The 24,446-nt window shown below is 38.6% G+C and overlaps 2 protein-coding genes across 4 annotated transcripts in view; one reads left to right on the top strand and one right to left on the bottom strand.

The window, feature by feature from the left end:
* Nucleotides 1-13,809, bottom strand: part of LOC138052016 (uncharacterized) — a 29,058-nt gene extending 15,249 nt beyond the window's left edge. The window contains exons 1-4 of the mRNA XM_068898367.1: nucleotides 13,674-13,809; nucleotides 9,354-9,509; nucleotides 8,454-8,494; nucleotides 689-2,294 (exon numbers count right to left, since the gene is read on the bottom strand). Coding sequence (XP_068754468.1) covers nucleotides 689-2,294; nucleotides 8,454-8,494; nucleotides 9,354-9,509; nucleotides 13,674-13,700 — 1,830 coding nt within the window. The 5' untranslated portion in view covers nucleotides 13,701-13,809. The remainder of the gene's footprint in view (nucleotides 1-688; nucleotides 2,295-8,453; nucleotides 8,495-9,353; nucleotides 9,510-13,673) is intronic.
* Nucleotides 13,810-13,838: 29 nt separating this feature from the next.
* Nucleotides 13,839-24,446, top strand: part of LOC138052006 (lisH domain-containing protein ARMC9-like) — a 114,282-nt gene continuing 103,674 nt past the window's right edge. The window contains exons 1-5 of one of the 3 annotated variants that reach the window (XM_068898353.1): nucleotides 13,839-13,974; nucleotides 14,074-14,199; nucleotides 16,388-16,552; nucleotides 18,024-18,179; nucleotides 20,892-21,113. In XM_068898353.1, the coding sequence (XP_068754454.1) occupies nucleotides 13,924-13,974; nucleotides 14,074-14,199; nucleotides 16,388-16,552; nucleotides 18,024-18,179; nucleotides 20,892-21,113 (720 nt within the window). In that variant the 5' untranslated portion in view covers nucleotides 13,839-13,923. The remainder of the gene's footprint in view (nucleotides 13,975-14,073; nucleotides 14,200-16,387; nucleotides 16,553-18,023; nucleotides 18,180-20,891; nucleotides 21,114-24,446) is intronic. The other 2 variants (XR_011132976.1, XM_068898354.1) reach the window with 2 other exon arrangements.

Here is a 24,446-nt window from a genome sequence, read left to right as displayed (position 1 = left end):
AACTATTTATTTATTTATTTTTAAATTATTTGCACACATTAAACAAGCACAAGTTGGCTAAAAAGAGTACAGAACATTTCACAAAGTAGATACATGACAGAAATTTAAGTTCATACATATATGGTTATCGACACACAAAATTGGAAAAGCAAGGTACTCGTGATAATTATTATAGCTTCTACATACACTTAATAAGTTCGCATTACTCTCAATTATCAAAGGAAATTTGCTGAAATTCATTTACCAATAGCTCACCATGTAATAATTTATGATTGTACAAATAATATCTGGGTTGTTCTAAATTTTCAAATTTTTGAGTAACACATTTTCAACATTTGAGGTAAAGTATAAAGCTCCTTATAAAATTTTGCAATTTCCTCTAATATTGCTTTCTCATTGGTTACTGATCTACCATCTGGACATTTCAACTCCTGGATCATTTTTTTAATGATAACTACGTTTCTCTACGTTGAAGTCTAAATACTTAGTTGGTTTTTCACCCTGTTCAATCCATCTTGTTTTAGAACAAGCAATTGAGCGCAAAAACTCCACCCAATAATAATATTTATTGTTTTTGATCACCAATGCCTGCACCCACAGCATTCAATAAGCATTATTAACATTACAGGTATACAAAATGTACTTCCCAACCACAATGCAATTATAATGGCTGACATGACATGCATACCTTCTTATGTTTCTTGGGTGTTTGTTTTATTTCCTCATCTGAACTAGAGTCATCTTCTGAACTGGAATCACTACTCTTCTTCCTTTTGGTGGCATTCTGTTTGTTGTTCAGCTTTCTCTTTTCCTCAGATGACACAGAGCTTGATTCCTCATCACTTGAATCCATTTTCTTTGGGGTTCCATTCGTTTTATCTACCACTGCTTTTGACAAACTCCCTTCCCCATCACTGTCAGAATCTGATGATTCAGATTCTCTCTCTTGTTGCTTTGTATGTTGGACAATCTCTTCATCTGAACTATCTGAATTGGATTCCGAAGAAGCAGCAGGTTTTGATTTACTGCCTTTTGTTGTTTCAGTTGCCTGCTTTACTTTCTTAGGCTTTGGTTCTTCGTCAGAGGAATCAGAACTTGACGACTCAGAAGGATCAGCCACAGATTTTGCAGTCTTCTCAACCGTTGTAACCTTTGCTTCGTGCTTCGTTGTTTTAGAATTGGTGTTTCCATCATCTTCATCAGTGGAATCTGAGCTTGACGAGGAGGCAGCTGGTTTTGACTTACTATGGTTCTTTTTCTCTGCCTTATTTGAACTTACATGAGACAAGTCTGCTTTGGATTTTGCAGTCTTTTTTGTCTGCACCACACTTGTTTTGGGCTTTGGTGGTTTAACTGGTTTCTTTTTGTCATCTGAGGAATCAGAGCTTGAATCAGAAGAGGCTGGTTTTGACTTCACAATCCCCGTTTTCTCAGCCTGACTTGGTTTCGGCTTTGCAGGCTTTGCATTTTGCATTTTTTCATCTTCATCAGAGGAATCTGAACTTGAATCTGAAGGAGGTTGTTTGGGTTTTACACTTTTCTTTACTGCTGGGGTATTTGCCTTTGCCTTTGGCGGATCAGCCTTCTGTGTTTCATCATCTGAACTTGAATCACTTGAATCAGGGGATGCTTCCTTTGATTTAACATTCTTCTTCAGCTCTGGTACCTTGCTCTTTGTATTGTCATCTTCATCAGAAGAATCAGAACTTGAATCTGAGGATGCTGGTTTAGATTTGAGATCCTTTGCCTTTGCTGTATTTTTTCCTCCTTCAGGTTTTTGTAGTTTAACCTTTGGTTTTACATCTGTTTCATTATCAGAGGAATCTGAACTGGAATCTGAAGAGGCCTCTTTGGTTTTTCCATCCTTCCTTGCCCCTTTTACCTTAATGTTGGATGGTTCCTTTGGTTTTGGTGTTTCATCATCAGATGAATCTGAGCTAGAATCACAAGTGTCTTTCTTAGGGACCACTTTTTTGACCTTTTCTTTTATCAGTGGTTGCTTCTTATCAGCTGATGAATGAGAGCTTGTTTTAGGAGACTTCCCTTGCTTGGCAACAGCAGTGTTTGTTTCTTCTTCTTCATCAGAAGATTCTGAAGATTCCGAAGGCTGTGCCTTCGCTTGCTTACCTTTTATGGGCGTGTTATCATCACTTGATGATTCATCACTTGATGAATCATCACTTGCCTTGCTTTTGATGCCTCTGAGTTTAAGAGCATCTGATTTCACTATCTTCTTTTTCTCACCATTGGAGCATGCCTCTTTTGTTGACGACTTGGACTTCTTAGATAACATCCTGGGAGAGGAAAAAGACTTATAGTAACAAATAGGAAAAAAAAACCCCAATAATTATTCAAGTCTTCTAGCTTCTCATTTTATTGATCTACATTGTATTTTGCTGAGCTCTATCAACTTAGCACATCAATCTCAGGACAAACTAGAGAGCCAACATACTCGACCCACACAAAGTCTTGAGTCTAGGGAAATGTTCCTGGTAACATCACTTGAAGGTGAGTGTTCTCACTACTGCGCTGACCCCACTAATGTACCAAATAACTGAATTGGAAATTGTTTTAGACATTTTGTTCCCTCAACCTAGACGACTACTGTACATGTACACTAGGTTATATTTAAAATTAAAGTGGTTATTACAATGTAGCCACTGAATTTGGAAAATGAATAATCAAAGGTGATGAAGATGAGCCTTATTCTCAGGGTCTCACTCCTTTCCTTCCCCAGGAGCGGGACAAGGGACCATTGCAAAAAGGTTGTTTGCATTTACAGTACTGTGCAAAACGAATGCAAATGCATTTCGGCGAAATATAATGAAATTTTGGGCAAAACGAATTTTTATGCGAACTGCGTCGAATTTTCGAAATGCCTATTGTTTCAGTCAAAGCGCAAATTTGCGTAACTTTTGCAACGGCCGCACGAATTTTCCAGCGAAATTTCCCTGTGACATAGCGAAGTTTTGTTGCGACATAGCGAAATTGCTTATCGAATTTTCGCAGAGAGCATTTGTAGTGGGGCCGATATGTGCTGGAATTGTTCACTTGCTGTTAACCTGTTAAAAGCACGAAATTTGGTGAAAAGGTAGTTTTAAATGTGGTGATGAAAATCTGATATAGTGATATTTGTCTTGAAAATGGGCATTACATGTAAGTGGGTAGAAGTGTCTAGTTTGAGTATTTAAACAACTGTGGCCGTAATTTTAAACCACAAAACTCAACAATGGCACAAAATAATTAAAAATTCAAAATGGCTGCCATTTTAAACTGGAAGTTGTGAATAAATCAGTAAAATTAATGTGACCTTACACGGGAAAACGTTCACTAATGCTAAACCGTTAAATTGACCGAAGCGTTAGATATCCGTTAGTCGTCCGTTAGAAGTTTACATGCAACCGTCAGAGCGTCAACTTCATCCGCTGGAACGTTAGGTTTATCCGTCAGAGCGTCAGCCTCGTCCGTGAGATGTATAATAGTTATTAACCTTATCTGTTGGGCAAATCTTGGATTCTGTTGGCAAATCAATTAATAATCTGAATCGATTGTTCCGGATCAGTGGATTCATAGAGCGTCATTTAAAAATGTGACCCTCTTTGGGAAAACCGGCCGTGTCCTTCTACAACTTAGTAGAATTACATGTAGTAGAGCGCTTTTTAAAAAATTAAAAATACCGAGAAAAATGAAGGGTTTGTGTTCGACGTTCACCTCTGCGTACCAATAGTAAAACAAGAGTGGAAAGCTGGATTTCGGATCGCTCCACCACCAAGCCAATTTTCACTGACAAATTCCCATCGTACAGGTTTCAAATCACGCACCAATCAAGCTGAAACTCACAAACAAATTCCCATCGTACAGGTTTCAAATCACGCACCAAGCCACACTGTACTGCATCTGCCACATGAAGGAGAATTCTAGTATTGGCTTCTTCATGGTTGCAAGGGGCCAGTCCGATGTTGTCATGTGAGATGAGCATGATAAATAAGACTTGCTTGCCCAGACTCGATCGAATGGAAAAACCAATGGAAAGAAGTGGGCACCAGTCATTGAGAACATGCGTTGGTGAGAGAACATGGCATCTCACTCCGTGAACGGACTCAATCTTCACTTACTACTACTTACTCTTGAAGTCCTAATGTTACTGATAGCAAGCAGCTATTACGACAGTGACCATAGTTCCTTTGAAAGCTACACTTACGTTTCATCAAAACATCAACAACAACGCTCGACATCAATCGATGTTACACACTCAACAAGATACTTGAACAATTATTGCTTGTTCTGGTCTACTCGTAGGAATTCCTTCCAGTTTCTTGGAAGCTTGTTATCGGCCGCTACACGTTGTCGTACACCAGAACCACGCTTGCCTCGAGTTGTGGCTTCCAAACTATTCTTTAGGTATTGATCCCACACAATATCCAGTCGAGTGACGTGGGAAAGTTGCGCTCTAATGTATGGAATGAAAGAATCTGCAGCATACTCAGAGAAAGTCCGTTCTGCGGATGCAGAGGGCGATGAGGATAGGTCACGAGAGTGGAATGCTCCCCAGGAAACAACTTCCTCCTCCTTCAATCTTCACTTTCTCATTTTGATTACGATTTCTTGCTTTAAGAATCGAGTCTTCACACCATGAGGTCTAAAACTTGACAGTCTTCCGCTTATTTTGTGCAGCAGATCATTGTTCTTTCCTGCGGCAAATTGCACCTCGGTTTTACCGAGGGAAAAAAATTTGCATACCTCGGTGGTGTGCGACCACTACTCGTGGCAAAGACGAGGTATTGCCTCGTCCCGAGGGGTCAATGCTTTCAGGCGATACTGTACATTTGTTGATTCCATTCATTCATAAAATGTGAACGCTAACTGACACTTCTACGAAATTTCGATTAGGTTCTTGAATTTTCATTTCAGCACGTACGAACTCCAACCGAAATTTAGTTGTTGGATTAGCGAATTTTCGTCTTGTGTTTGAAATTTCGTGCGGCTCAGAACGTCGGCTCAGAGCGTCGATGAAATTTTCAGTGAAATTTCGAGAGAACAACAGACGAATTTCGTCGAAATTTTGCATTCTTTTTGCACAGTACTGTATTCATTGGTCAATGACAATATTATTCAACAATAAAAGTGTGGACGTTATAAAGATGAGTCTTGAGTAACTCTCAGTACTCAGTACTGTAGTGAAAATGTCAGGAACATTTTTGTCTGGTCAATTCTCATGATATACAAAGGTTAGGTACAGTGCAGACCAGAAATATGCGTCCCACGCAGACGCAAAACGCACGCGCGTTTTTTGCGCACACGCATTTTTAAATGCGCGTTTCCAAACGCGCATTTGATGCGCGTTTTTTCTTTTGTTATGCAAACTCGTATCGTAGATGTGATGTTCATTGTTCCACGAAACAATAGACAGACGATAAAATGAATATTTAATTTCTGTGATCAACTTACCAGAACATTTGAATTGAAGAGCGGTGTCAACTGACCATTGTGAGTTTTCGAAACGAACCTACAAAGTTTTAAATTCTTTCGACATTCACTGAATGAAAAATAATAAAACTCTGTTGTCATCCTGCAGCTGACCACTGATAGTTAAGTTATTTTGACCTTTCTGTTGCCGAAACTGCAGTTTGGATCGTTGTCATAGGAAATGCCAGACAACGGAGAAAATAATTATGTAGACGTAGCTTCTGACCTTTCCGCCAATTCTTCGCAATAAAAGTGCTTTGCCGAAAATTTGTCGAGCTTAAGAATTTCGGGAAAAAAAGAAAACAGCGCTACTGAGGAGTTTTTGTAACATCCCAAGTTTTTCGCGAACGTCAAATACTGGGAATGGCGCCACAGAAGTCGTCATGAGATAACTGCTTTGAGGCTCCGACAAGTAAACATTTGGTTCCAGGCTCTCAAACAAAAGAAGACGACATTAGGGCCGGCGTTTTTTGTCACACAGGGTTTCACTCCGTATGCTTCCAGCCAACCCTGCGTTAATTCTCCTCCGTAAAGCTTAGCTAAAGAAAGAAATTGGTGCAGACGATATCTTAAAGGGGAGATTTTTCAACTCCGAGCGCATTCCAATGAATCTTGCTGAAGTAATACAGCTTCAATTCGCAGAAGGACACAATGCCGAGACGCCTTTTGAATGTCACGCACGCATTACAAAAATTATTTTGAAATATACGAGAAAGTACCGGTATTACAGATGGCGTAAGTAAGTTTTGTTTGCGAATGAGTATACTCCTTATTTCGTTGATTTTACTGCATTTCACTGCGCCGTTCGTCCAAGTCTTGCTCTTAGCGATATTTGTTATTGATCGACTAACTTTACTGACCGTCGATTTCTGTTGGCAAAACCGATGTCTTTCAAATTGAAAATAGTCCTGTTTTACGTTTTAATCACAGGAAAATATTTATTTCCCTCATTATGTCATTTGTTGATGCAGTGAGAAGTGAAAGTAATTTTCAAATGTCTGAAATTAAATATGAAGCGGAAGCGAGTGCATTGTTGATTCACTTGGAAGCACGCGTTACGTTATTTGAAATTTTGTCAAACACTTCACTGTTGACATAGCCATTGTCTTGCGGTGAAACTAACAATAAAACTTAAACAATGAAAAGACAATGGGCCAACTCATACATACTAATTATCTTTGATGAATGCGCGTTTTTGATGCGCGTGTTACAAACGCAGACGCGTGTGCGCAATTTTCGTATGCTCGTTTCGCACAAGTTTTTTGGGACGCATATTTCTGGTCTGCACTGTAGCATATCTGCTGAACAAAGGAAGTGGATGCATCATGTACCAGAAGCAGAAAAGAAAGCAAGCAGGAAAGTTGGCAAGATTTCTGTTAGGATATCATCCACCCGATCATACAGCCACATCTTGTACAACAGCAAAAATTCTAACGGGAAGAAGAATCTGTAGACAATTATACCTTTTTGCATCCAAACCTATCCACGCGAATTGCTGAGAAAACTAGAAATGCTGATCATTCCCCGGGGGGAGGGGGGGGGTACTCCCTTATATGGGCTATATAGGTATGTGCGGCCCCAAAGGGTAGGGTTTTTCAACCTTTTTGGTCATAAATAGGGTATCGATTTTGGCCAATTTTCTGCCTTTTTGGTCATAATTGGGTATCCATTTTTGCACTCTAGTCTTGAATTCGTTTTTAGTGCGAAGTCCGAAGGACGGAGAACTATTAGGTTTAGAATGGGGCATCATCCGTCAAGTAAGCAACACAATATTTCCTGATCAAAATTCCTATGTCAGATGTCAATATTCCAAAGGGTCGGACACAATGTGATGCCTTACTTGACGCAAAAAAGGTTGAAAATTCTTCAAATTCTTTGTTAGACCATGCGTAGTGGTGGGTAAGTATCTCGAAATATTTCATCTAGGGGTAGGTGAGTCTGCTGGTCTTTTGAGAACAAACTGGGAAATGTCGCTGACCTACTCCCCTACAGATAATCTGTGGTCGATATCCGAAATTGTCGACGGTGAGAGTAGGGTTAGTCGTGTGTCATTCTTAGCGGATCTATCCATCATTTTGATGTCGCTTTGCTGTGGAAGTTCACATTGTAGGGACAGACGTACGGGCTGCACAACAATTTTGTGCAAGGTACAGAATTTTCGCTACGTATGAAAGGGAAGTTTTGGTCTATTTTGTGGCTTCTATTTTATCTGGAGGGAATCTACCTGCCTACTTTACAACAACAAGCACGTTTATGGCAATTAAATCACTATATGAGCCTTTGGTTTACCCAGATGTGCCTTTGTCGCTTTTAGTTTCCTTTGCTTTTAAGATTGGCAAATGATGTTGAAACAAATCCCGTTGATCAGCGCTCCAGACCAAGGCCACTTCCTGTTTTCACCTTACGGGCTTGTACGTGCAGGACTTCGCACTAACGGTTCAGTGCCGCTCGTTTATTTAGAAGCTACTTCTTTATCATGTAACCTACCTAATAAAAGCAGATAAACATTGCCTTTAACATTGGTCTGAACTAGGGAAATAATTATGAGGCAGGTCTGCACCAGGGTATTGATTTAAGGGTCAGGTCATAAATTGGGTATCAAATTTTTAGTCAGGTCATAAATAGGGTAGGGAAAATCGCAGATTTTGGTCATAAATAGGGTAAGGGTTTAGGGGAACGGGCCGCACACCCCTACCCAATTTTTCTGGGAGTACCCCCCCCCATGAAATTGGTGAACCAGTTATGGTGAAAGATTATCAAGCTTGACATTCCATGTGGACCAGAGGAGTTATTCAAGACTGTATAGGCTACATTATTCACGACTGTATAGGCTGTATATCATGTTTTTGTGCAAAAGTTCACTTGGTATTTCATATTGGTGTTTATATAATAAATGGATTTAGGTACCTTGGTTTTAAGTTTTGTTTAGTATACGCTACAGTTTCCTTTCAAAAACTTAATGTTGAACACCCTCTTGTTAACTGTACCTTGTTGCTGCCTCATCTTCATCTTCATCTGAACTTGAATCCTGCCAAAAAGTTTAATATTTTTTCATAGTGCTCTCTATTTTTATACAGATGGTCTGGTCAGCACTTTACTATGTGCTACTCTCTTCAAGAGGAACCGATGTGTAAACACTAATTTGTTTTCTAAAGCCAGGCATACTCAATGCAAAAACTCCTCAACCTACACTGTTACAAGGGCTTAAATTTGAAACCAATACAGTCGCATTTCTGACTGAATTTTATGCTATTATGCATTTCTGAATTTTTTCCTTTCGTGACAAGTTTTAACCGTTGCTATCATACATTAAAAGAGTTAGCAGTTGCCATTACTTTTGCTAAAATAACTAAAGAGGGAACAAAATTATTTTGTCTCTCGTCATAAATTATGTTTCAATCTGAAGATATGGGGCAAGCTTAGTGTAATTTAAATGTGATGAAACATGCAAAACCTCACTGTTTCACTCCTTCACCATTTTCAGCGGTACCTTTACACTTACGTATTACACACCCATCTTTTGTTTTGTTAAAGTGCCGGTAACACAAGACAGTGCGATGACCCTCAGTTACATAAGTGCAACTAAAATTTGCAGACTTGCAACTAAATTTCGTATCTTGTCACAAATCTGAAACTTCAAGCCCTGGTTATTTTAGAGTTAGCCTAAGGAAAAATAGTACAGTGTATATGACGTCTCTATTTTATAAAATTACTCAGTTTAAGCTTGCATAGGACTAATGCTGAATGCCTATTCGTAACTTTCTTCCATTTGAAAGATGTTCACAGCATTTGCGAGCAGCCTTTTAAGGTCAGTATCACTTGACTCTAAATACGGTACTGTATACAAATTGAAGATCTATGTAAAACAATTTGCAGCCAACACTTACATCAGATGATGATTTCTTGGGTGGGGGCAAATGTTTCTTTTTTTCATTCTTTTTCTTATCACTCAATTCTGCGGAACCATTTGGAATCTGCTTTACTCCTTTTAACTTGGACTTCTTCTCCTTCGAATGCTTTTTCACAACATCTGCAGTCATGCCCTAGGGAAAAAGGTACATTTCCTTTATACCTGCAGCTATTTTAATGTGAAAAAAAAACCTCTGTAGACATGATGAAACATAGTGACTGTGGTAAATTTGCTTTGCTTTGTTTCCTTGCTATTCACAAGATATTTGTAGGATTCAGCCTACCATGAAACCTGCCATACGAATCACAGGACACTCCAAGAATAAACTTATACACATACATAACTGAAGATTCCTGCATGTGAGAAATGTTGCCCAAAGTGGTAGACCAGGATGCCCTGAAAAGCTTCCCAAAGGAAATTAACATTACTGTACTTATTCGGCTACAAGCCGAGCTCGGCTATAAGCCGAGACTCCAAACTTCTTACAGAAAAAATGAGCTTGATTGACACGAATTGTAAATGCATAATACTCGGCTATAAGCCGAGACCCATTTTAGGTCTTGATGTGTATTATCGACTATGGAATTTTCGTAATTTAAAATACAAATTGACATTGACTGAAAAATTACACTCAAATGAATCAAATGAACACGAAAGATAAGAAACAAACAAGCAACATGATCGTGAGGCGACGAAGATTATTAAACAATTGTTGACCTCACAGGAAACGTGTCTTCGTACAAGCGAAGCGTTTTATAGAAAGTTATTCGACTGGAAACGTTACAACCTCGCCTTTAAACTTAAAGTAGTCGCCGAAGCAGCAGCTGTAGAAAATAATTCCGAGATCGCCGGAGAATATGGCATCAGCGAGTCAATGGTTCCGCCGCTGGAGGAAAGATAAGGCAAATCTGTCCAACGGGGAGCTTATCGGGGAGCGTATCCCGAGCTCGATCAACGACCTTTGGCATGGTTTTCAGAGCAAAGAATTCAAGGTAAGATTTTCCCTTTAATGCGTACGGTTTTTTTGCTGGGAAAATGTCGCTACAAGAAGAAATCCACTTGCATTTTTGTCTCAAGTTTGCTATGGTGTCATGGTGCAAGCTTGTTTACAGGATCTTTGATGGTGCAATCTCGTTCCCAGACTCCTCGTTCTTTCGATAGGTAAACCAGGCTTGGCGCGATATTCCCGAGGAGATGGTGAGGCGTTCATTCAAGACTTGTGGCACCTCTATAGCGCACTCGACGGCACAGAAGACGATGCAGTCTTCGATGAGAATATTCCAGAACAAAAAAACAGTGAAGACGAGGAAATGGATGACGAATTCGAGACAGACAGCGAGGAAGAAGACGAGCAATAAGATCGATCCCGATCAAACAACAACATGAACGGCTCCTTTACCAGCCACCAAGCAATAAAATTCCATATTACACCAACAACAACTTCTCTTCATTTTACAAGTAATTTAGTTCGGCTTGTAAGTGAATATACGTTCATTTGTTACTGTTTTAATTTGCTGAGAAAATTCTTTTTATCAAAAATACTCGGTTATAAGCCGAGACCCCTTCTACGGCTTCAAATTTGCCCAAATTGAGTGAGGATTTGTGTAAAAATCACTCGCCTTATAGCTGAATAAGTACGGTAATTTACAGTCAAACTTCAACTATCCAGGCTCGTGGGGACTCAACTGTCTGGATAATTGAAAAACTGAATGTTAATAAGCCAAAAACAAAACTGAATAAGTTAGAGAAGAGAAGCATTTAATCACGGTGCTGTTTGTTCTGGTCTTGCTCTTTGTTGTTGATCAACTAACTTAATCAATTGTGGATTTTTATTGGCAATACCCTGGATTCCGGAGGTTATTTTCTCGCTATGAAATGAGGGCAAAAGAGTGAGTCGCAAAGCGGCAAGAAAAACCTCTGGTACAGGCTGTTAATCCATCTGAACATGCTGCCCCAATCACGTTGCGCTTTCCACGTCCAGAGTCAATTTTTGACCCTGGAGATTTCATTGGTTGATCGACAAACCGTTTTTTATAAGGATTGCCATTGGTTAAGTCGAGGGGAACGATCAAACTGGTTTTTCACTGGTGTAATACAAGAAGACTATGAATGTGACAGAAGTGATTGTGACACGATAATCACAAATTCATAGCTGGCAGATTGAGGTTAATTTGTCTCTGACACTGGATGAATGTTTGCTGCTGGGTGGCCTTAAAGGGGGCGTAATCGAACAAGCACACTTTGATTTTGTTTGGGAATTTGGCGAAGGTGTGAGCTTCTGACATCTTTTACACCTCAATGCCTCGAGTCATATTGAAACTTCTCCACGGACTCCATGTAAAGTTCTTTAAATTTTTTCAGTTCTAATTCCAATTTTCTTATTTCTCCAATTCACGTTTGCATTTATAACAAATAATAGTTGCGTGAAATGCTTCGACAAAAAACTCAGAAACGATGTATCGCACAGACTTGAGAACTACAGTGTAGTGAGGTGATTTATGAATTTGTCTCCTGCAAGTTTTTGGCTTTAACAGGGCTCGAAATTAACGAAAAAATCCAGTTGCAATTTTGCGATAAGATACAAAAATTTAGTTGCAAAATCGCCGCGCGGCATTGTGTTGTCAGCGGTTTAGCAAAAAGATATGAGCCCCCAATACTTGAGTGTAAAGAAACCGCTGAAAATGGCGAATGATGAAAGGAATGGAGCTGTGCACGTAACATCGCAGCTAAATTACTATACAATTATGCTATCTTCAGAGAAAATTCACAGTGGGAAACAAAATAATTTTGCCACTTATTTTAGCAAAAGTAGCAGCAAAGTGGCAATTGCTAACCCTTTTGTTTCGCCAAGCAAAAGGCGACAACAAGTCGCAAATTTGCGACTTCTCCAGATATTTTAGTCGCAAAGGGAACAATTTAGTTGCCAATGCGACCGTATTGGTTGCAATTTTTAGCCCTGGCTTATTTCATTGAACAGTTTCGATTTTATTTTTTTGTTACGTGACAGTGACAATGATCTATTCACTTGACCGTGAGAATTTCCCAGTAGAGTGACCGGTAAACATTGCACAAATATTTTTATCACCTGGATAAAACTGGTTTGCCCAAGTTAATACATGTAAGCTCTTACTCTGAAAGTCAATCAAAATAAGTTGGTTTGCATGGAAGTGAGGTTTTTAACAGCCTGTACCAGAGGTTGTTCTCGCCTATTGGACTTATCCCATAAGACTTGAAAGTCTTACCATTTGCAGCACTTTCTCCTCAGTTATTTAAAGACCCTGAGTGTTGGTCCAGCCAGAGTCGAACTCACGACCTCCTGCATGGCAGCCCAGTGCTCAACCAACTGAGCCACCGGTGCGCATCTTAGCTTTGTCCAGTTAACTATAAAGGGTTCGTGAACGTTTCCCCTTGTGTGGTAACATTTCATGGTTGGAAGAATGCCGAAAGCATAAAAGTGAACCTTTCTCAAGGTTTTTAGTACTTTCTTGAACCCCACCTTCGCAAATATAGTTCATTTGGAGAGAATAGTGTGGTGGTGTTGGTTATGACATCTTTGTTTAGTGGTTCCTAAAAGAGGCGATCAAACTGGTGAATGTCATATCTCAAATTTAAAATTTCTTTGGTCACTCTCGCGGCGCACGATGCGATCGCGTGGTGCAGAAGAAAATCAACGGACTGCTAGCCTTCTGAACAAAGAACCACTTTACACTTTTATTTACGGAGAATGCTGCTTGACTCGGTGTCCCGTTGCCTTGTTAACATCCATACGTGTAAAATGTACTAGAGTTGCAACTGATCCTTGCTGTGGTCGAAAACCGATCGAGGTGCCGGCCGGCAGGCCGGCCTGCAGCAAAATGCCCCAGAATGCGTGGAGCGAAAATCCGACGCAAGTCATTTAAAGTCCACTTCAATTTGTGCTATACGTGGTGATATTTTAAGACTGAAAAATGGGCTATTCGCATCGAATCTATGGCCGAATTTATCTGTTATTGCACAATTTTCCCTGAGCACGTGCAGTGACATTTTGACGCCGTTACCAGGTTCAAAGCGAGATAAAAAAAATCACCCCTTAAGATTCAGTTTTGTTTACCATCTTCTCTGTGTTAACCATAAGCTTAATTAAAACCCAAACACTACAACCAAACGTGTACGATGAAATTGACCGCTTTAGCTGAAAATAAAGGAATAAATTGCGAAGCTCACGCTTTTATCCAAGGAACCCATGACCGAAATTAAAGGCATTTTCTGATCTATCCGGGACCAAGAAAATATTTCTTAAGACTATAGAATCTCTCACCTTTTTAGAAGTTTCTAGCTTGGCCATTTTGTTGGACTACACAGAAGTATGTGTACCTCCAAATATTCCCACGTGCGATGTTCCAAAATGGTCTACGAGAAAAGAACGAAGGAAGTGATCACTTTGTGCCAGACTCCTCTCCAAGGTGGTTCAACAAAATCCCATAATGCCAAGGGAACCCAAAATGTCATGGCGGCCTTTTAAATAAAAATTGAGATTGTTTTCTCGCCCTAAAATTGCTTTATGGAAAATGGATGCTGTTATTGCTATTGAAACGGAGTTAAATGTCATCATTAAAGAGGTACACATGTAATGAGCTGGGTAAACAAATGTAATTTTCCATGTTTATGGTAAGAAAAGTTGTTAAAGGTTTAGAGTCTTTATTTTCAACAAATTTCAGTACCTTGATTTCCTTGGATACGTAAAGACCTCATCAACATTTGAAAAAGAGCTTATCTCATTGGGGAAGATACTAAACAAGAAGGTAACTTCACCAAGGAGTGATTCACACAAAACTGAAATTCAGGTATTAACATTTGGCGTTATAAATCACCTAGTTCGATAGACCTCTCAATATTTTTCATTACAAATGTCGTCAATCTCCCTTATCAGAGTTTTCAGTGGTTTATCCACATAAACAAGGCTAAGGGGTCATTTTGTATCAGATTGACCCATAAGCCTCTTGTGCATGTAGTTTTAAACAAAAAAATGTCCTGCAGGCTCAACTCCAATCCCCCTGCGATCAGGGCCTCCTTTTGTCTTTTTCTTTATGGAGGAGGAGAAAAGGAGGCTCTGCCTGAATTGCGTCAACTCTTTGAAACGGCCGGAGCTTGAACTTCTGGACTAGTCAATACTGTTTTCTCTTGTCAAACCAGTTTTTCCAGTGCGAGCATCAATTTAGTGACAAAACCGATTGTTATAATTGAGCCCTCTGGACTATGAAAAACCAACGGCAAGATCTGGCATATTAGGCTTGGTTTTGAGACCATATCATTCCAACATGCAGCGCAAACTCAATAAAGATCTTACTCGATTCATGCAGAGTGTTTCTTGGGAACGCCAAAATCAAGCAAGCAAAAGAAAAGGCTCTTCTGGCAGGGTGAACTCCAATAAGGTCCAATATGAGAGGCCGTTGATAGCTGACTGAATTAACGTTGCCCAAACACTATTGAGAAGAAGGTTGCTAGGTAACCATGCTTTCAGAATAGGTTGTCACATGCAATGGCAGGGCAACAAATTTTCGTTCATTGCATGCTGATGTGACTTTTATGTATGATGTCCACTGCATCTGGGTCATATCTCACTGAAACTTTGTAGATTTAAGTCACAGACTGCTAGCTGTTTCCTCAATGGTGTGTCTCATCCTTTACTTTCTAAGCCAGTTGCTAAGAAATAATAATGAGCAAAGAGCTGCTTAAAACAGGGTGGCTTATATGTTCATGAACATTTGACTAGGAGGCTCTTCACATGATCCTGGTTGACCAGGTTGGCTTGGTTACTGAGATGAAATTGGTCTTTGTTCATTATGACGACTTTCAGCTCGCTTTCTGAGGTGAAAAAATTGAAAAAGTTGTGACGTGACCATTCAGGTGTGAAATCTAACGAACAATCCGGGTGAGAATTTCTGGATTTTCTTTGTATGATGGTATGATGACGTCATTGGCTTACAAAAGTTGGAAACTGACCAAAATAATGCCAAATTCTCTCAAATTACTTAACCATTGCATCCTTAGCAACGCACCCCAAAAAATACGTCAGTGGGCCCTTACAACCTCAAATTTATTTCGGCTTTAAATTAACTATCAAATGTTAAAGTTAAAGGTTGGTTATGTCTGTGCTATCACGAAAATGCATTTTAGTATTTTTGTCCTGGTAACCGGGGATGAAGTGTTCACATGGCAAAATTTTCAGCCTGCTTACCGAGATCCTGGTTGAAAAAACCGAGATCTTGGTAACCAAGCCAGCCAGCCAGCCCGCTCATATGAACACATCAAAGTTTTTACAAAGGATTTAGAGGTAAGGCGAGATCTATCTTGGAATTCAGACTCATAATTATGAAGAGGCCCTAGGTTATGCAACATGTGAGTCAACATGCAAGCCATACAGTTGTTGAAAGCAAAGCGTTTTTAAATGGATATTAATAGACTAAATCAATGTTGTACCTAATTCAAACCCTTTGGGAATAAAACCTTTTGTTCCAGTTGTTTCCATATCATTTAAATGTAAATGCTACATTTTCATGCAAATACAACACACAAAGGATCTTAACCCCAGGAGACCTGATTTGGGCACAAAATTGATGGCAAAGCTGATTTTCATTTTAATCCTCCATTGTTGCAATAATAGCCCTGCAATCATCAACTGAGCAACAATAATTATTACTGTTGAGTGATATAAATACATTTGAAGTGTGGCCAGGTTATAGATGACAGAGAGAAATTAAATTTTTTGACTTGCCTGCAACATCCCACATTATTTGGTTGACTTTTCCCACATTTGACTGGCAATCTTTCCATTCTAATGGCAAGTTTTCTCTGATAAAGATTTGAGCTAAGCTCTTTATAACAGAAAGGTGATGTGTTAAACATGTTGCATATACCTTTGTTGTACTGTCAGTTTTACAAACAGTGTATTGGTGAAAATTTAATTTAAAAACTTGATGCTTGCTACATGTATGACAAGAAACTAATTTCCTGTTCTGTTCTAATATCCAGCAGCAAATGATGGTGGCTTTTGAGGATGGAAAGTACACAGATTTCTTCATAATGTGGGACAAATACATTCCAGACATAACACAGGAGACAAATGAAACACTTGATAAATTGGTTTTTAACCTGAATATCTTCTTTGCCCTCTACCCAATAACACATGCAAATCAGGTACTGTTTCCCATGGCTCAAACCAGTTTTAACACTTTCAAGAGACCTTGTTATTAAATGGATTGACACTACAACACTTAATCATGTAACAGCAATGTTATAGCACCTTGTGAAACATCAATTATTGATGAACAAGATGCAGTCATTTTTGTGATGTAACAAGTTACCATGGCAACAAGAAAGCCTATATTTTGGCTTTAGTTGCTCATATCTGAAAAACAAACTTAGCGATCCCATTTTTTCTTGCACAAAAGTGATCAGCAAGCCAAGATGAAACTCTCTGCAAAGTTTAAAAAAATTCTGTGGAGCAGAATTCAGAGCTACCTTAAATTTTCAATTATTTAAGGTGGCTCTGAATCCACTCCACATAATTTTTTTAAACTTTGCAGAAAGTTTTATGCTGATTAAATTTCAGAAATAAAAAACTGGGGACACTTGCATTTGTTTTTGAGATGTGAGCAGCTAAGACGAAAGTATGGAGTGCTTTTGCCATGGTAACAAAAATGAATGCATCTTGTTCTGCAATAATTGGTGTTTGATGTGTTACCATAACATTGCTGTTAAGTCTTCTAATAAGAATGTTTCCTTCAAGTGTTGAAACTGCTTTGAGCCACCCTAAGTTATCTGCAAAAAATCCAAATTGCTTGTTCTTGTTATCACTCAAAGTTCTTACTGCAATTTTGTACACTTTGAATGCTAACAAGAACATGCAATTTCTGCTGCTTGGTATTTTCGGTGATATTGTAATTTGTGGCCGGATCTGGTGACCCTAACTGGATTTGGTGACTCTAACCTATTGACTCCTAGGAAAAGTGGTACATAGATTTCACTCTGTATGATGCCAATAGCTTTTACTTGTCAATGGGAAGGGGGGGGGGGGGGGGGGGGTCAGGAGTGAATGGGTTAACAACCCCTACATGAACATCCACTCGCTTACAAACAGTGCATGTCCCCTTTAAATGAAGTTCACAATTATCAGCCATTGAAGAACGTATATATATAGTGCTCGGCAAGAACAACTGTTGAATTTTTAGAATTAATAAAAAATAAATTTTTATAATGACAGTGTTTCTTATACATTGTAGGAAGCTACATACTGTAGGGTTGGCAGACCTAAATGAAAATTTAGGACATCAAAATTGAATGATTTCTGAGAAAATGTTTCTCAATCACTTTAGCCTTTAGTTCAACATAGACACTTGGAGTATTTGACATAGAATGAAGGGTTTTACGATATGGCCACATGCTTCCCCTGGTCTGTGGAGAGAGATATAGGACTGTAACTGTATATATTTTCTTTTCCTTTGACTTCATTGTTAATTGAAAGAGGTCTCTGTTACCTCAAGTGATTGCATGCCTAGACTGTAATGTCAAGTCCTTACATGCGTGCATGACATGATTTTGTGTATAGGTTCTTCTTTACCTTCTTTGGTGAAGTGGTAATAATGCTTTTATTTTTGTGTACATACAGAACAAACAAGATCTGGCGAAATCAATGAGACAGTTTAAGACTTACCTTGAAACTAAAGGAGCAGCACTCAGTCAAACAACTGAGTTTCTTCCTTATTATGCTCTTCCATATATTCCGGATCCCACTTCACATCCATCATTTAAACCTCTTTTTACGGTAAGAGAGTCTTTGTTTAGGTCACTTGACAAAATCAAACCTGCAGGACAATATAGAAGGATAATTTTCTCCATCAGCCAATTAGATTCCAATAACTATTTTTCTACCTCAAGGAAATATTGTAATGGAAGAGCTTTATTGAAAGATGCACATAATAATTATAAGTTTTGCTTTTTTTTACTTACAGTGCTGGAAATAACAGTCAGTCATCAGACATTGGCCGGCTAAATTTAAAAAATTATGATCATACATTATGATCAGACACCAGCTGGTATTTTGCTGGTCACAGGTCATTGTTTAACCAATAAAGAAAGTACATTGTACATGTATCTTAAACATTCATAAAAGCTAACCTTAGGCCTAAAAACTTTTGTTTAGGCCTAGTGTTAAGGTTAGCCTTTAATGCATGTTTAGGACACTTTCTGTATTGGTAAAACATTTATAATGAAAAACAATAACCTGTGACTGGTGACCTGTAAAAACTACAGCCGACACCATGTCTGAGTATTTCGCCAACACATCATTTTTATTCACTTATTCATTGCTATACTTTTTCTTTATGTGGCATTGTGTAAAAAAAGGAAAGGAACTTTATTTAAGTGTCTAGTCTTCTAGCACTGGAGCATTAATTGGGGACAATAATTGTGAAGTTCACAAGCTCTATACCATTGATTTAACTTGCTGGTTGTGTATTTTAGTAATTTGCTTGCTAAATGTGTTTTCGTATTATGCAAATTTCGACCTTGCAGGATGCCGTGATGTTTGCATTTATAATTTACATTGTCCTTAATTAGTGCTCCGGTGCTAGAAGACTAGACACTTAAAATAAAGTTCCTTTCCTTTTTTACACAATGCCACATGAAGAAAAAGTATGGCAATGAATAAGTGAATAAAAATTATGTGTTGGCGACATACTCGAACACGGTGTCCGATCAGCTGTAGGTTTTACAGGTCATTGTTTTTTATTATATTGTTTTACCAATACAGAAAGCATCCTAAACATGCATAAAGGCTAACCTTAACACTAGGCCTAAACAAAAGTTTTTAGGCCTAAGGTTAGCTTTTATGAATGTTAAAATACATGTTACTTTCTGTATTGGTAAAACAATGGCCTAATTGGACCTAATTAGCTGAAATGTGGGATATTCCGCTGGTTATGGATATCATGTTGCTATTTGACCTCCTGTTTGGTTAAGATGTGGGATTATTCCGCCACTGAAACGGTCATTAAAATAAGGCCTTCTGGTTGGATAACCAGCAGAATATAATTATGTACCATGAAAAACAAGCACTAAAAAAAGTTCAAATTTAAATGGAGATGTGTTGAACATAAAATTACTTGCTAAAACAAAACAGCGGGCATTTAGAAACAACAAACTCTGACTTGATTCTTCGCCAATGACTCACTTCAATAATTATTATGACATTAGAACCTTGCTCACAGATTCAGGGTGGTGTCACAGCGGCAAACGCTGAAAACAAAAGACATAGTCAGTTCTACTGTGCATTATTTGCTGATTCAAATGGTAAAGAGTTGTCTGTTAAAAGACAAGATTTTCATACAAAGTTAAATTGTAAAGTGCGCCAATTATATTGGTTTGATGATTCTGGAAGGAAAAGTTTTGTGTGCCGGCGAGAGGCCACGTGTTGTTAGCATCACGCAAAGTGAACTCACGGATTATGAAAAAAAATTGCTGGCGACTGAAAACTGTGAGTAGTTTTCTAGAAAAGGAAAGTTTAGACAATGGCGAATTTTGCAACAAATTCTCTCTACAAACATCAAAAAATTAGCCAAAAGTTTTTCTGTGTATATACATGTACATGTAGTAAGTTTATACATATAGTAAGTTTAATTATAAATCCAGATGTACACTTGCACCCTTGATGCGACACTAAGCATTGAACAAAGAAACACAGCCAAAAGAAAAAAAACGCAAGATGCATTCAGTGCACCTTGACCACTAGTTTATACTGCAATTGTAGTGCCCATTGCAAGCAACAATTAACTTTCAAAAACTGAGGAAAGAATAGGCTAGATCATACATACAAATGAGACATACACATGTAAGTACATGTATATGCTTATGTGAACACGTGTATGCATATCATATATTATACACATTTTTTCTTCATATATTTTGGTTCGTTTATCTTTGAGCTGCACCGAAAAGTTTTATTATGCTGGAGGAAAAAAGCAATGTTTCCATGACTGGCATTATTTAATATCTTTGTTGATTCTTTTGCCAGACAATTATGTATATTCCCTAGTGAAATTTACAAGTAATAATAGTTGAGACTAGTGCAAGCCAGCCCCATGAAGGAACAGTGTTGATTAATGCATTATGCTAATTAATGTTCGGTCAAATTGGTAAAATATCCGACCAGCACTGACTAAGGATTTCAAATGTTGCATGAAAGGCTTTTTATTGTTCAATATTGGCAATTGAGTCCATGGTGTATATGTTGTGGTTTATTTTTATTTTGAATTGAATTTTTTTTAACTAGTTTAATTAATTAATTAATATTTTCAAACTGGTTTAAAACTTTGAATCTGGGTTGAAAATTTTAAACCAGTTTATTATTTTTTTAACCGGTCCTTTTTAGAAAATGGGGTGTGGTTTAAGCTTGTATTAAAGGTTCCTTTGAAGAATTGCTAGAACCAGTAAGCTGGCTATGATTTTATGTCAAATCATAATGATGACTTTGTTTCAGAGTACATGGAGTTCTGATCTCAAGAATGACGTGAAAGCATTTCTCTCAGCAACTCTCAAATCTCAAGAAAAGCCAAAGATTTATGATTTATACAAACAGATGTCGTCTGAAAATGAAAACCAACGGAAATTATACCATGAAGAACTGAGAAAATTGCGAACCCAGCTTGCATCAAGGGATCAACAATTTTCACAATTTGAGAAGAGATACTCCAAGATTCAGGTGATAGTGATTTAAATTGATGATTCTGTGGAAATTAAATCCCAGCATCCTTACATTTGCCATTGGAGGGTTGAGGGGTAAAACCCATAGCCACACAATTAACTAGTTTATACAATATGGCTGTTTTTTCTTTAGCTGCATAAACTGTAGTTTATGGTTAACTCAATTAATTAACCTTTGTACATTACTAACAACATGCTGTATTCCTTCCATCCTGAGTGGGGCATCTGTCTTTCTTCTAAACATCTCTTTAGATAGCCTCGGTGTGGGAGGATTCTGTTCCAGAACCATGAGGATAAATGTTGACGGCACTAACATTTCAGTCCCACACTGAAGTGATGCCAGGGTTGCCTTAGTTTGGGTGAGAAACGGTGGCACATCCACTTCCCCTTGGTGGCTAAACCTTCTAGGAGCTTGGCATAGGTATACACTGCTCAGGGCAGCCGCACTCAGTGTGTGGCCTGGTAGGCCACTCACTGACACTCTCCTACACTGTACATGTAGCCCGGGCAGTGACTGGCCTTGCAGTGGCAGGTGGCACTTGGGTCCTGGATGACACTTAATTCCCAGCCTCTATCCTCCCACCAATACTGCATCTTCAATTGTGCCTGACGTTAACTGCCAAGTTTGAATTGGAAAGTTTTTGCGGATGAAGGTCATAGGTTTTCCCCTGTAATGCGAGTCTTCAGTCACAATATTGGCACTATCCTTGTTTAAAGTTTAATGATGCTTTTTACCACTGTACTATAATGAAATAGCAATACAAACAACAATCATAAAACTATATAAAAGTACGGAAAGGCACAGGAGAGCAATAGGGGGAACTGCTTTCCAAACTAAGCTAGATCATAAACAAGTAATAATAGGATATCTGATATTTTTTCTGTACATTAACAATACACTAACGTTAAATAATTAAAAAATATATATGAAACTAGTTACATAGATAATTAAATAATCAAGTTTTAAGAGAATTCAAACTAGGAGCTGACATAACAGAGTTAGGCAAAAGGTTCCAGTCATTAATGCAGTTAAAAAATGAAAACTTAAAGTTACTGTAGTTTGTCCTTACTGCCCTTGGCCTGATTTTAAAGTCATGGTTACTTCTAGTTCTTGTAGGGCCAGTCAAATCGAAATATTTAGTATAGTTCATATCAGAATAGCCATGAATTATCATGTAAAGTTGAACCAAGCAAAGGTATTTCCTTCTGAGCTCCCATCTCCAATGTTGGCCGGTTAAGTTCAGTTAACCTTTTCAAGTAAGATTTCTCTGATTCGCATATCAAATGAGTAGCATGACACTACATGTAGATGGATTCAGTAGTATGAATTTGTTTAACCAAATGTGGATTCCACACTGGGCAGGCATGTTTCAAAATAGGACAGACATACCAAATAATTAAAGCTGTTTTTATAGCCATGGGATCTTTGGATCCAAGCGTTCTCCTTATTAGACCCAACATTCAAATTGCCTGACCAGCAAATGATATATACCCGGTAGTTGATATGGGAGTCCCACCCCAAAGAAGATTCAATCCAAATACCCTAGTGCTTATTCTTCTTAGCTGCCGCCAGATTATTGTCATTTAGCACTATATTCACGAACTAAAGGACGCTTACACTTGGTAACATGTAGGGCTTTACACTTTTTTGACTTAAGTTTCCAAAAGTCACATCAGGAGGTGGCAGACAAGAGATCATCTCTGAACCTGATACAATCATCTTCCAATGTGATTTTACGATGGAATACGCTGTCATCAGCATACATAACAGGAATAGAAGTGGCCCCAGGAGACTCCCTTGAGGAACCCCAGAGGACACCTGTGATGAATTACCTCCAACAACGACTCTTTGTCGCCCAATAGATAATCATGAAACCAGGAAAACAACTGGCCTTGAATGCCAGAGCACTGTAATTGGTAAAGCAAGTGATGATGAGAATCTTTGTCGAAGGCCTTAGCAAAACCAAAAAAAACCATGTTGACAGAATCTCCTTTCTCAAGAGAACTAATGAACCGAGAATGTAGAAGCTGGAAAAGTTGAGTGACATGTGATCAAACTTCTCTGAAACCATTCTGGCTCTCACTCAGCGGCCTATGATGAGATATAAGAATTTCATAATGTGTTTGTTGATGATACGCTCCAGAGACTTCACTAAAATACTTGTCAGAGAAACTGAAATAATTTTCAGGTAAGGCACATTCACCATATTTATAGACTGGGACAACAATGGCAGATTTCCAAACATTTGGCAACTTGCCATGGTGTAAAGAATGGTGAAACAGCTGCATTGCTGATGGTACCAACTCAGCACCACATTCAAAATCCTCGGTGAAATTGCATCAGGACCATTTGCTCTGTTTTCTTCTATGAAACCAAGAACTTCAGCCACTGCACATGTTGGGTCTTCAACTATGTTGTCAGTAAGAGGTTTATTGTGACGGTGTTGGCTCATCTGCCTCTCTGGCCCCCAAAACCTCAGTGCCGTGCCTCGGTTTTGGGGCTTCAGAGGCAGGTATTATGGTATAATGGGAAGAGGAAGAAGTGGCATTTGCAGTCAGTTTTTATTGGTAAGAAATTGGAACTTTATCTCAAGCCCAAAGAAATTAAGCCTTCAATCATAAATCAACAGTGAGGGGTGTATTCATTTTCATTAATCTTTGCAATGTAGAATCATTGTATGAGGTACACAGCTCAACATGTTATATTTGGCTCTTCTAAAACTTTTTGTGTTTCAGTAAACTTGAGTTTTCTGGGAGAGAGAAAAAAATAATACAAGCTAGGACTAGCTTTTGAAGTGATCAGACGTGCGGACACGCGCTCCGTCGTAAAAAGGCTTGCAATCAGCTATTAGAAAACCCAAAAGCCGAGCAAAATGTCAGAAAACGAAGAGACAACCAAGGATGACTAAGGGAGCGGAAAGAGAAGAAAGAGAAGCAAAGGTTCTCAAACTTGCTGTGAGGAATTTTGTGGTACATGTCACAACATGGTGGACTTGATCGCTGCAATCAAAGAGAAGCTAGACAAAGCGTTAAATTGCATCCAAGAAATCGAAGGCTTAAAACAGAAGCAAAGCTGCCTTGAAGAAAGGAATAAGGAGTTAGAAACCAGCTTAGAGTTCGCTCACTCTTCAATCACAGCGCTTAACAATAAGGTTGATGCACAAGACAAAGCAATCAAACAGCTTCAAGAAGGTGTGAAGTCGCTAACCAAGCAAGTAGAAGAAGAAAAACAAAGATCAGTTAAACTGGAAAACCACAGCCGCCGAAACAACCTGAACTTCTTTAATATACCTGAAGAAAAGGATGAGTCTTTCCAAACATCTGAAAATGT

The sequence above is a fragment of the Montipora capricornis genome, chromosome 6, assembly GCF_036669925.1.
Source record: "Montipora capricornis isolate CH-2021 chromosome 6, ASM3666992v2, whole genome shotgun sequence".
NCBI lineage: Eukaryota > Metazoa > Cnidaria > Anthozoa > Scleractinia > Acroporidae > Montipora > Montipora capricornis.
The sequence above is the reverse complement of the archived record's forward strand: the minus strand, read 5'-3'. Positions and strand labels throughout refer to the sequence as shown.